Source organism: Phaenicophaeus curvirostris, unplaced genomic scaffold (genome assembly GCF_032191515.1).
Source record: "Phaenicophaeus curvirostris isolate KB17595 unplaced genomic scaffold, BPBGC_Pcur_1.0 scaffold_605, whole genome shotgun sequence".
In the NCBI taxonomy this organism is placed as follows: domain Eukaryota; kingdom Metazoa; phylum Chordata; class Aves; order Cuculiformes; family Cuculidae; genus Phaenicophaeus; species Phaenicophaeus curvirostris.
The window spans coordinates 1-12,353 of NW_027207133.1; the positions used below are offsets into that span (position 1 = coordinate 1).

Below are 12,353 nucleotides of genomic sequence, written 5' to 3' on the forward strand. Positions count from 1 at the left end.
CCATTTTTCCTCATTTTCCACCTCTTTTCCCCCTTTTTTTTGCCATTCAGCCCCCAAACCACCCCCCTTTTCCTCCTTTCTCTCTGCTTTTCCTTTCTTTTTCACCCCATTTTTATTTTTCACCCCAATTTCTTTATTCCCCCCTCCCTTTTCCTCTTATTTTTATCATTCAGTCCCCAAACCAGACCCTATTTCTTTACTTTTTGCCCCATTTTCTTTATTCCCTCTGCCCTTTTCCCCCTTTTTTCTCCCTTTTCCCCCTTTTTTTCTCCCTTTTCCCCCTTTTTTGCTCCCTTTTCCCCCTTTTTTGCTCCCTTTTCCCCCTTTTTTGCTCCCTTTTCCCCCTTTTTTGCTCCCTTTTCCCCCTTTTTTTCCTCCCTTTCCCCCTTTTTTCCCCCTTTTCTTAATTTTACTCATTTTCTTTATTTCCTTCTCTCTTTTCCCCCCATTTTGGGGATTCAACCCTCAACCCCAACCCAGTTTTTTTTATTTCCCTCCTCATTTTCTTTAGTTTTCACCCCATTTTCTTTATCCCCTCTCCTTTTCCCTCTCCTTTTTGGTGTTCAATCCCAAAAGCGAGCCCCCTTTTTTTATTTCTTACCCCCTTTTCTTTATTTTTTCCCCTTTTTTTGGCCTCCAACCCCAAAATGTGCCCTTTTTCTTTATTTTTCATCCCCTTTTCCTTTTTCCCCCTTCCCGTTTCCTCTCATTTTTGGCGTTTCAGCCCTTTTGGGGCTCCCCCTCCCCCTCAGGTGGGGGAACGGGCTCTTTTACAGGAATTTTACGCTTTTAGTTTTCCCAATTTGGGGCTTTTTGAGGTTTTTTTTTCGGTCTCTGGTTTCCCTGCCCCCTCCCCAGGGGAGGAATAGAAAGAAAAAAAAAGAAACAATAAAAAAAAACCAAACAGAAGAAAAAAAAAAAAGATACCCACCCCCCTCCCCGTTTTCGCCTGCTCCGCCCCTTTTCCAGACCTCGATTTTGGGGTGAATTTAGGGCTTTTGGGGAAAGGAAGGTAGCGGGGAATTGTTCGAGGCGGAACCTTTGGCGCGCGGGGGCCGGGTCCGCGCGTTTCCCTGCTCCCCGCAGCGCGCCGGAAGCGGTGCCTTCCCACAACCCCCCCCCTCACCGGAAGTGGCGCCGCGGGCGGTGGCGGGAACGGCGGGTGAGAGGCGCGGAGGGGGGAGGGGCGAGTTGGGGGGTTTGGGGGACCGGGGGGGGGCGGGGGCGAATCTCGGGGCTCCCTCCCCCTTTCCCGCAGGGATTTGGGGGTCCCCCCCTCCTGCTGGGAAGCCTTTAGGGTCCCTTCTCTTCCCTGACTGACTAGGGATCCCCCCATTTTCCCTGAGAAATTAGGGGTCCCCCATTCTCCCAGAGGAATTTGGGGTCCCACCCCCTTTTCCCTGAGGAGTTTAGGGTCCCCCCTTTCCTGAGGAATTCGGGGTCCCCTCTTCTCGGAGGAGCTATGGGGACCCTTCCCTTTTCCCTGAGGAATTTGGGGTCTCCCCTTTCCCTTAAGGGATTTGGGGTCCCCCCCTTTATCCCAGAGGAATTTGGGGTCCCTCCTTTTCCTTAAGGGATGTGGGGTCCCCCCCTTTATCCTAGAAGAATTTGGGGTCCCCCTTTCCTTTAAGGGATTTGGGGTCCCCCCTTTATCCCAGAGGAATTTGGGGTCCCCCCTTTCCCTTAAGGGATGTGGGGACCCCCCTTGATCCCAGAGGAATTTGGGGTCCCCCCTTTCCCTTAAGGGATTTGGGGTCCCCCCCTTTATCCCAGAGGAATTTGGGGTCCCCCCTTTCCCTTAAGGGATTTGGGGTCCCCCCCTTTATCCCAGAGGAATTTGGGGTCCCCCCTTTCCCTTAAGGCATTTGGGGTCCCCACTTTTCTTCAAGGAGTTTGGGGAGCCCTTTTCCCTGAGGAAGTTTTCCCTCAAGGAACTTGGGGTCCCCTCATTTTCCTCAAGGAGTTTGGGGTCCCCCCCCCTTTTCCCAGAGGAATTTGGGGACCCCAAAACCAAGGGGGACCCTGAAACATCCAAAGGGGCCCCAAAAAACATGGAATTGGGGCCCCGAAATGTCCCAAGGGGACCCTGAAACGTTGAACTCGGACCCCAAAATTAATTAGGACCCCAACATTTTGGAAGGGGACCCCAAAATATCACAGGGGGACCCCAAAACTTTGAATTTGGACCCCAAAATTAATCAGGACCCCAGAATGTTGAATGACGACCCCAAACCATCAAATTTTCACCCCAAAATGTCCCACGGGGACCCCAAAACCTCAAATTTTCCCCCCAAAATGCATAATTGGGACCCCAAAATTAATTGGGGTCTCAAAATGTTGAAAAGGGACCCCAGAATGTTGAATGAGGACCCCAAAACCTCAGATTTTGACCCCAAAATGTCCCACAGGGTCCCCAAAACCTCAAATTTTCACCCCCAAAATGCATAATTAGGACCCCAAAATTAATTAGGGTCTCAAAATGTTAAAAAGGGACCCCAAAATATCAAATTTTCATCCCAAAATGTCCCACAGGGACCCCAAAACCTCAAATTTTCACCCCCAAAATGCATAATTGGGACCCCAAAATTAATTGGGGCCTCAAAATATTGAAAAGGGACCCCAAAACCTCAAAATTTCACCCCAAACTGCATAATTGGGACCCCAAAATTAATTGGGGTCTCAAAATGTTAAAAAGGGACCCCAAAATGTCAAAGTTTCACCCCAAAATGCATAATTGGGACCCCAAAATTAATTGGGGCCTCAAAATGTTGAAAAGGGACCCCAGAATGTTGAATGAGGACCCCAAAACCTCAGATTTTGACCCCAAAATGTCCCACAGGGTCCCCAAAACCTCAAATTTTCACCCCCAAAATGCATAATTAGGACCCCAAAATTAATTAGGGTCTCAAAATGTTAAAAAGGGACCCCAAAATATCAAATTTCCATCCCAAAATGTCCCACAGGGACCCCAAAACCTCAAATTTTCACCCCCAAAATGCATAATTGGGACCCCAAAATTAATTGGGGCCTCAAAATATTGAAAAGGGACCCCAAAACCTCAAAATTTCACCCCAAAATGCATAATTGGGACCCCAAAATTAATTGGGGTCTTGAAATGTTGAAAAGGGACCCCAGAATGTCAAATTTTCACCCCAAAATGCATAATTGGGACCCCAAAATTAGCTGGGGCCCCAAAATGTTGAAAAGGGACCCCAAAACCTCAAAATTTCACCCCAAAATGCATAATTGGGACCCCAAAATTAATTGGGGTCTTGAAATGTTGAAAAGGGACCCCAGAATGTCAAAGTTTCACCCCAAAATGCATAATTGGGACCCCAAAATTAATTGGGACCCCGAAATGTTGAAAAGGGACCCCAGAATGTCAAATTTTCACCCCAAAATGCATAATTGGGACCCCAAAATTAATTGGGGCCCCAAAATGTTGAAAAGGGACCCCAGAATGTTGCATGAGGACCCCAAAACCTCAGATTTGGAGCCCGAAATGAACGAGGACCCCGAAACGTCCCCCGAGGACCCCGAAACGTCCCGAGGGGACCCCGAAACGTCGGCGTTGGACCCCGAAAGGAGCGGGGACCCCGAAACGTCTCCAGGGGCCCCCCAGGAGGCGAGGCTGAAGCCCCCCGAGAGGGGGGTTTGGGGGCGCCCCCGGCGCTCCCCGGCTCGCACCCGGCTGCGCAACCGCCGCTACGCAGCCCTGAGGCAGCTCATCCAAGGTGGGGGGCCCCCCCATATCCCTGGGGGGCACCCCGATATCCCTGGGGGGGTCCCCGATATCCGGGGGGGGGTCCCCGATATCCCTGGGGGAAGCCTAATATCCTGGAGGGTCCCCAATATCCTAGGATGTCCCTGATAGCCTGGGGGGTCCCTAAAATCCTAGGGGGTCCCTGATATCCTGGGGTTCCCCATTATCACTGGGGGGTCCCCAATATCCTTGGGGGGGGTCCCCAATATCCCTGAGGGGGATCCCTGGTATCCCTGGGGGTGTCCTTAACATCCTAAGGGGTCCCCAATATCCTGGGGGTGTCCCTGATATTCTAGGGGGTCCCCAATATCCCTGAGGGGGATCCCAAATATCCTGAGGGGTCCCCAATGTTCTAAGGGGTCCCCGATATCCCTGAAGGGGTCCCCAATGTCCTGAGGGGACCCCGATATCCTAGGGGGTCCCCAATATCCTGGGGGTCCCCGTTATCCCTGGGGGGTCTTTGATATCCTAGGGGGTCCCCAATATCCTGGGGTTCCCCGTTATCCCTGGGGGGGGTCCCCAATATCCCTGGGGGGTCCCTGATATCCTAGGGGGTCCCCAATATCCCTGGGGGGGGTCCCCAATATCCTGGGGGTGTCCCTAATACCCATAGGGGGTCTCAATATCTCAGGGTCCCCCCCCCGCCTTTTCCCAGTGGGTTTTTGGGGTCTCGGGGTCCCCCCCATTCCCTCTGTGGGTTTTTGGGGTCCCCCCCTTTTTGGGGGGGGGGTCTCCGTGCCCCCCCTTCCCTTTAGGTTTTTTGGGGTCCCTTGTTTCCCGTGGCTCTCAGCATCCCTTCCTTTTCCCTGCGGGTTTTTGGGGTCTCCTGGCCCCCCCCATTTCCTCTGTGGGTTTTTGGGGTCCCCCCCTTTTTTTTTTGGGGGTGTCTCAGGGCCCCCCCCCCCCCCATTTCCAGAAGGCGAATACTTCAGCGAGGAGGAGATGCGAGCGCGGGAGCCTCTGCTTTATCACCACTACATCGGGCGCTATCGGGGGGCCGAGCCCCTTCTCGGGGACCCCCCGGCCCCCCCAAATTCTTGGGGGGGGGGCCCCCCGCAAGTTTCGGGGACCCCCCCCTCGCTGACGGAGCTGCTGCTGCGCTCGGTGGAGGAGGCGGCGGTTCAGCAGCGGCTGCGGCGGCAGCGCCTGCGCGAAGGGGGTGAGCCCGCAGGTTTGGGGGGGCAGGGGGGCTCGGGGGGGGGGGGCTTTGGGGTTTTCGAGGGATTTGGGGGGTTCGGGGGGGGCTCAGAAGGAAGGATTTGGGGTTCGAGGGGGATTTGAAGGTTCAGGGGGGCTCAGAAGGAAGGATTTGGGGTTCAGGGAGGGCTCAGAAGGAAGGATTTGGGGGTTCAAGAGGGATTTGGGGGTTCAGGGGGGGCTCAGAAGGAAGGATTTGGGGTTTGAGGGGGATTTGAAGGTTCAGGGGGGCTCAGAAGGAAGGATTTGGGGTTCAGGGAGGGCTCAGAAGGAAGGATTTGGGGGTTCAAGAGGGATTTGGGGGTTCAGGGGGGGCTCAGAAGGAAGGATTTGGGGTTCAGGGGTGGATTTGGGGTTCAGAGGGGTTCAGAAGGAAGGATTTGGGGGTGCAGGGGGAGATTTGGGGGTCTGGGGGGGGCTCAGAAAGAAGGTTTTGGGGTTCGAGGGGGATTTGAAGGTTCAGGGGGGCTCAGAAGGAAGGATTTGGGGTTCAGGGAGGGCTCAGAAGGAAGGATTTGGGGGTTCAAGAGGGATTTGGGGGTTCAGGGGGGGCTCAGAGGGAAGGATTTAGGGTTCAGGGAAGGTCTCAGAGGGAAGGATTTGGGGTTCAAGGGGGATTTGAGAGTTCAAGGGGTCTCAGAGGGAAGGATTTGGGGTTCAGGGAGGGCTCAGAGGGAAGGATTTGGGGTTCAGGGGTGGATTTGGGGTTCGGGGGGTTCAGAAGGAAGGATTTGGGGGTGCAGGGGGAGATTTGGGGGTCTGGGGGGGGCTCAGAAAGAAGGTTTTGGGGTTCGAGGGGGATTTGAAGGTTCAGGGGGGCTCAGAAGGAAGGATTTGGGGTTCAGGGAGGGCTCAGAAGGAAGGATTTGGGGGTTCAAGAGGGATTTGGGGGTTCAGGGGGGGCTCAGAAGGAAGGATTTGGGCTTCAGGGGTGGATTTGGGGTTCAGAGGGGCTCAGAGGGAAGGATTTGGGGTTCAGGGAGGGCTCAGAAGGAAGGATTTGGGGGTTCAAGAGGGATTTGGGGTTCAGGGGGGGCTCAGAAGGAAGGATTTGGGGTTCAGGGGTGGATTTGGGGTTCAGAGGGGCTCAGAAGGAAGGATTTGGGGTTCAGGGAGGGCTCAGAAGGAAGGATTTGGGGGTTCAAGAGGGATTTGGGGGTCTGGGGGGGCTCAGAAGGAAGGATTTGGGGTTCAGGGAGGGCTCAGAAGGAAGGATTTGGGGGTTCAAGAGGGATTTGGGGGTTCAGGGGGGGCTCAGAGGGAAGGATTGAAGGTTTAAGAGGGATTTGGGGGTTCAGGGGGGGCTCAGAGGGAAGGATTTAGGGTTCAGGGAAGGTCTCAGAGGGAAGGATTTGGGGTTCAAGGGGGATTTGAGGGTTCAAGGGGTCTCAGAGGGAAGGATTTGGGGTTCAGGGAGGGCTCAGAGGGAAGGATTTGGGGTTCAGGGGTGGATTTGGGGTTCGGGGGGTTCAGAAGGAAGGATTTGGGGGTGCAGGGGAGATTTGGGGGTCTGGGGGGGGCTCAGAAAGAAGGTTTTGGGGTTCGAGGGGGATTTGAAGGTTCAGGGGGCTCAGAAGGAAGGATTTGGGGTTCAGGGAGGGCTCAGAAGGAAGGATTTGGGGGTTCAAGAGGGATTTGGGGGTTCGGGGGGTTCAGAAGGAAGGATTTGGGGGTGCAGGGGGAGATTTGGGGGTTCAGGGAGGGCTCAGAAGGAAGGATTTGGGGGTTCAAGAGGGATTTGGGGGTTCGGGGGGGCTCGGAACGAAGGATTTGGGGGTTTTAAGAGGGATTTGGGGGTTCAGGGAGGGCTCAGAAGGAAGGATTTGGGGGTTCAAGAGGGATTTGGGGTTCGGGGGGCTCGGAACGAAGGATTTGGGGTTTTAAGAGGGATTTGGGGGTTCAGGGGGGCTCGGAAGGAAGGATTGAGGGTTTAAGAGGGATTTGGGGGGGTCTGAGAGGGCTCAGCGGGAAAGATTTGGGGTTCAGGGGGATTTGGGGGTTCAGAGGGAAGGATTTGGGGTTCCGGGGTTGGATTTTTGGGGTTGCGCCCCCAGAGGCGGAGGAGGAGGAGGAGGAGGATTTGGGGTCCCCCCCGTCGCCCCCCGAGCGGGCTCTGCTGCGCCAGGAGTTCACGTCCCGCATGCACCAGCGATTCCTCGACGGCTGCGACCCCCACTTCGACTACAGGTGCCCCCCCCCGAACCCCAAAACCCCCCCGGACCCCCCCTCTGAGACCCCCGAACCCCAAAACCTTCATATCCCCCCGCTGAGCCCCCGCCCCGAACCCCAAAACCTCCCTATTCCCCTCTAAGACCCCCCTTGAAACTCAAATTTACACCAACCCCCCCTCTGGGCCCCCCCTGAACCCCAAATTCCCACAAGTGGGACCCCCCCGAACCCCAAAACCCCCCGGACCCCCTCTCTGAGCCCCCCTGAACCCCAAAACCTCCCTGTTCCCCCTCTAAGACCCCCTTGAAACCCAAATCCGCCCCAACCCCCTCTCTGAGCTCCCCCGAACCCCAAATTCCCACAGGTGGGACCCTCCTGAACCCCAAATCCCCCTCTGAACCCCCTCCGAACCCCAAAACTGCCCCAACTCCCCCTCTGAGGCCCCCCCAAACCCCAAATCCCCCCCAAATCCTCCAACCTCCCCTTTGGGGGGAGGGTTTGGGGCTTGGGGGTCCCAGTTTAGGGTTCAGGGAGGATTTGGGGTTCGGGGGGGTCCCAGTTTGGAGTTCAGGGGGGATTTGAGGTTTGAGGGGTCCCAGCTGGGGGGATTTGGGGTTCAGGGGGGTCCCAGTTGGAGGGATTTGGGGTTTGGGGGGATTTGGGGTTCAGGGGGGTCCTAGTTGGGGGGATTTGGGGTTTGGGGGGGATTTGGGGTTCAGGGGTTCCCAGTTGGGGGATTTGGGGTTCAGGGGGGTCCCAGTTGGAGGGATTTGGGGTTTGGGGGGGATTTGGGGTTCAGGGGGGTCCTAGTTGGGGGATTTGGGGTTTGGGGGGGGATTTGGGGTTCAGGGGGTTCCCAGTTGGGGGGATTTGGGGTTCAGGGGGGTCCCAGTTTGGGGTTTGGGGGGGGATTTGGGGTTTGGAGGGTTCCAGTTTGGGGTTTTGAGGGGATTTGGGGTTCAGGGCTTCTCAATTTGGGAAATTTGGGGTTCAGGGGGGTCCCAGTTGGGGGGATTTGGGGTTCAGGGGGTCCCAGTTTGGGGTTTGGGGGCGGGATTTGGGGTTTGGAGGGTTCCAGTTTGGGGTTTTGAGGGGATTTGGGGTTCAGGGCTTCTCAATTTGGGAAATTTGGGGTTCGGGGGGGTCCCAGTTGGGGGGATTTGGGGTTCGGGGGGGATTTGGGGTTCGGGGGGGGTCCCAGTTGGGGGGATTTGGGGTTCGGGGGGGGTCTCAGTTTGGAAACTTTGGGCCTGGGGGCTGCGATTTACCCTTTTTTTTTTGGGGGGGGGGTGTCTCCCTTGTAGATTTGACCTTGAGGGGCGGGTTAGAAATCGGGGGACCCCCCCTGAACCCTCAATTTTCTCTCTGCCCCCCCCAGCCAGGTGGACGAGAACCCCGACTTGGACAACCTGGACCTGGTGTCTCGCGACGCCGAGGAGCGATACTTCGACGCCGAGGAGCCCAGCGCCGCCCCCCGCCTCGATTAGGGGCCCCCCCAAAAAATAAAGAGGTGCCCCCCCCAAAAAAAACAACCCCCCTGGCCCTAAATCAGCTGCCCCCCCAAAAAAACCGCGGCTTTTGTGGGCGAAAAGAGGCGTCTGGACCCTAAAATGGGGCCTTCTAGCCCCAAAAAGAGGTGCCCCCCCCAAATATGATTCAAAAAAGAGGTGCCCCCCCCAAAATAGGGACCTTGTAGCCCCAAAAAGAGGTGCCCCCCCAAAATAGGGACCTTGTAGCCCCAAAAAGAGGTGCCCCCCCCCAAATATGATTCAAAAAAGAGGTGCCCCCCCCAAAATAGGGACCTTGTAGCCCCAAAAGGAGGTGCCCCCCCCAAAATAGGGACCTTGTAGCCCCAAAAAGAGGTGCCCCCCCCCAAAATAGGGACCTTGTAGCCCCAAAAAGAGGTGCCCCCCCCAAAATAGGGACCTTCTAGCCCCAAAAAGAGGTGCCCCCCCCCAAAATATGATTCAAAAAAGAGGCGCCCCCCCAAAATAGGGACCTTGTAGCCCCAAAAAGAGGTGCCCCCCCCCAAATATGATTCAAAAAAGAGGTGCCCCCCCCAAAATAGGGACCTTCTAGCCCCAAAAAGAGGTGCCCCCCCCCAAATATGATTCAAAAAAGAGGTGCCCCCCCCAAAATAGGGACCTTGTAGCCCCAAAAAGAGGTGCCCCCCCCAAAATAGGGACCTTCTAGCCCCAAAAAGAGGTGCCCCCCCAAAATATGATTCAAAAAAGAGGCGCCCCCCAAAATAGGGACCTTGTAGCCCCAAAAAGAGGTGCCCCCCCCAAAATAGGGACCTTCTAGCCCCAAAAGAGGTGCCCCCCCCCAAATATGATTCAAAAAAGAGGTGCCCCCCCCAAAATAGGGACCTTGTAGCCCCAAAAAGAGGTGCCCCCCCCAAATATGATTCAAAAAAGAGGTGCCCCCCCCCAAAATAGGGACCTTGTAGCCCCAAAAAGAGGTGCCCCCCCCCAAATATGATTCAAAAAAGAGGTGCCCCCCCAAAATAGGGACCTTGTAGCCCCAAAAGAGGTGCCCCCCCCAAAATAGGGACCTTGTAGCCCCAAAAAGAGGTGCCCCCCCCCCAAAATAGGGACCTTCTAGCCCCAAAAAGAGGTGCCCCCCCCAAAATAGGGACCTTCTAGCCCCAAAAAGAGGTGCCCCCCCCAAAATATGATTCAAAAAAGAGGTGCCCCCCCCCAAAATAGGGACCTTGTAGCCCCAAAAAGAGGTGCCCCCCCAAAATATGATTCAAAAAGAGGCGCCCCCCCAAAATAGGGACCTTCTAGCCCCAAAAAGAGGTGCCCCCCCAAAATAGGGACCTTGTAGCCCCAAAAAGAGGTGCCCCCCCAAAATAGGGACCTTGTAGCCCCAAAAAGAGGTGCCCCCCCCAAAATAGGGACCTTGTAGCCCCAAAAAGAGGTGCCCCCCCAAAATAGGGACCTTGTAGCCCCAAAAAGAGGAGCCCCCCCCAAAATAGGGACCTTGTAGCCCAAAAAGAGGTGCCCCCCCCAAAATAGGGAAAAAGAGGTGCCCCCCCCCCAAATAGGGACCTTGTAGCCCCCAAAAGAGGTGCCCCCCCCTTTCCACCCCCCCTTTTCACGTTCCCCTTTCCAGCCCCCCCTTTTCCTGCCCCCCCCCCCCCCCCGAAAACCATTTTTATCTCCCCCCCCCCGGCTCTTCCGCCCCCGCGGGGCCAAAAGGCAGAAACTGAACCCAAAACCACCCCCCGGGGGGAAAAAAAAAAGCGGAAACGGCTAAAAATTAAATAAGGTTTTTATATGGAGGCGCCGGGGGGGGGGCGGGGGGCAGATCTGGGGTTCAGGAGGGGGTTTGGGGGGATCCCTTGAGTCTTCCCCCCCCCCCCCCCCCCCAAAAATTTAAAGCAGAAATGTGTAAAAATTAAATAAGATTTTTATGAGGAGGCGCCAGGGGGAGGGATGGGGGGGGGGGGTGGGGGGGTCTGGAGGATTTGGGGGGGTCCCCATAGGATCTGGGGGGGTCCTGAGGGATTTGGGGGGGTGGTCTGAGGGGTTTTGAGGGGATCCAGAGGGGGTTTGGGAAGATCCAGAGGGGATCCAGAGGGGTTTGAGAGGATCCAGAGGGGGTTTGAGGGGATCCAGAGGGGTTTGTGAGGGGATCCAGAGGGGTTTGAGGGGATCCAGAGGGGTTTGTGAGGGGATCCAGAGGGGTTTGAGGGGATCCAGAGGGGTTTTGAGGGGATCCAGAGGGGGTTTGAGGGGATCCAGAGGGGTTTGTGAGGGGATCCAAAGAGGTTTTGAGAGGATCCAGAGGGGTTTGAGGGGATCCAGAGGGGTTTTGAGAAGATCCAGAGGGATTTGAGAGGATCCAGAGGGGCTTGAGGGGATTCAGAGAGGTTTTAGGGGATCCAGAGGGGTTTTGAGAAGATCCAGAGGGGGTTTGAGGGGATCCAGAGGGGGTTTGGGGGGATCCGGAGGGGTTTGAGGGGATCCAAAGGGGTTTGAGAGGATCCAGAGGGGTTTGAGGGGATCCAGAGGGTTTGTGAGGGGATCCAGAGGGGTTTGAGGGATCCAGAGGGGTTTTGAGAAGATCCAGAGGGGGTTTGGGGGATCCGGAGGGGTTTGGGGGGATCCGGAGGGGTTTGAGGGGATCCAAAGGGGTTTGAGAGGATCCAGAGGGGTTTGAGGGGATCCAGAGGGGTTTGTGAGGGGATCCAGAGGGGTTTGAGGGGATCCAGAGGGGGTTTGAGAAGATCCAGAGGGATTTGAGAGGATCCAGAGGCTTGAGGGGATTCAGAGAGGTTTTTAGGGATCCAGAGGGGTTTGAGAGGATCCAGAGGGGTTTTTAGGGGGATCCAGAGGGGTTTTGAGAAGATCCAGAGGGGGTTTGAGGGGATCCAGAGGGGGTTTGGGGGGATCCGGAGGGGTTTGAGGGGATCCAAAGGGGTTTGAGAGGATCCAGAGGGGTTTGAGGGGATCCAGAGGGGTTTGTGAGGGGATCCAGAGGGGTTTGAGGGGATCCAGAGGGATTTGAGAGGATCCAGAGGGGTTTTGAGAGGATCCAGAGGGGTTTTGAGGGGATCCAGAGGGGTTTGAGGGGATCCGGAGGGGTTTGAGAGGATCCAGAGGGGTTTGTGAGGGGATCCAGAGGGGTTTTGAGGGGATCCAGAGGGGTTGAGGGGATCCAGAGGGGTTTTGAGAAGATCCAGAGGGATTTGAGAGGATCCAGAGGGGCTTGAGGGGATTCAGAGAGGTTTTTAGGGGATCCAGAGGGGTTTTGAGAAGATCCAGAGGGGGTTTGAGGGGATCCAGAGGGGGTTTGGGGGGATCCGGAGGGGTTTGAGGGGATCCAAAGGGGTTTGAGAGGATCCAGAGGGGTTTGAGGGGATCCAGAGGGGTTTGTGAGGGGATCCAGAGGGGTTTGAGGGGATCCAGAGGGGTTTTGAGAAGATCCAGAGGGGGTTTGGGGGGATCCGGAGGGGGTTTGGGGGGATCCGGAGGGGTTTGAGGGGATCCAAAGGGGTTTGAGAGGATCCAGAGGGGTTTGAGGGGATCCAGAGGGGTTTGTGAGGGGATCCAGAGGGGTTTGAGGGGATCCAGAGGGGGTTTGAGAAGATCCAGAGGGATTTGAGAGGATCCAGAGGGGCTTGAGGGGATTCAGAGAGGTTTTTAGGGGATCCAGAGGGGTTTGAGAGGATCCAGAGGGGTTTTTAGGGGGATCCAGAGGGGTTTTGAGATTGAGA

At 56.0% G+C, this 12,353-nt stretch overlaps 1 protein-coding gene across 1 annotated transcript; it reads left to right on the forward strand.

The window, feature by feature from the left end:
* Positions 1 to 1,099: 1,099 nt before the first annotated feature.
* On the forward strand, positions 1,100 to 8,911 carry CCDC97 (coiled-coil domain containing 97). The gene is made up of 5 exons (XM_069883131.1): positions 1,100 to 1,162; positions 3,451 to 3,734; positions 4,680 to 4,922; positions 7,015 to 7,147; positions 8,508 to 8,911. The coding sequence occupies exons 2-5, from the start codon at positions 3,461 to 3,463 to the stop codon at positions 8,614 to 8,616; spliced, it is 759 nt and encodes a 252-aa protein (XP_069739232.1). The 5' UTR covers positions 1,100 to 1,162; positions 3,451 to 3,460; the 3' UTR covers positions 8,617 to 8,911.
* The last annotated feature ends 3,442 nt before the right edge of the window (positions 8,912 to 12,353 follow it).

Excerpts from the sequence above, each read along its gene's own strand:
- CCDC97 (XM_069883131.1), top strand. The coding sequence starts at position 3,461 with ATGTTGCATGAGGACCCCAAAACCTCAGATTTGGAGCCCGAAATGAAC. Across the intron at positions 3,735-4,679 it reads CCTGAGGCAGCTCATCCAAG|AAGGCGAATACTTCAGCGAG; the intron begins GTGGGGGGCCCC and ends CCCCATTTCCAG. Across the intron at positions 7,148-8,507 it reads GACCCCCACTTCGACTACAG|CCAGGTGGACGAGAACCCCG; the intron begins GTGCCCCCCCCC and ends TGCCCCCCCCAG.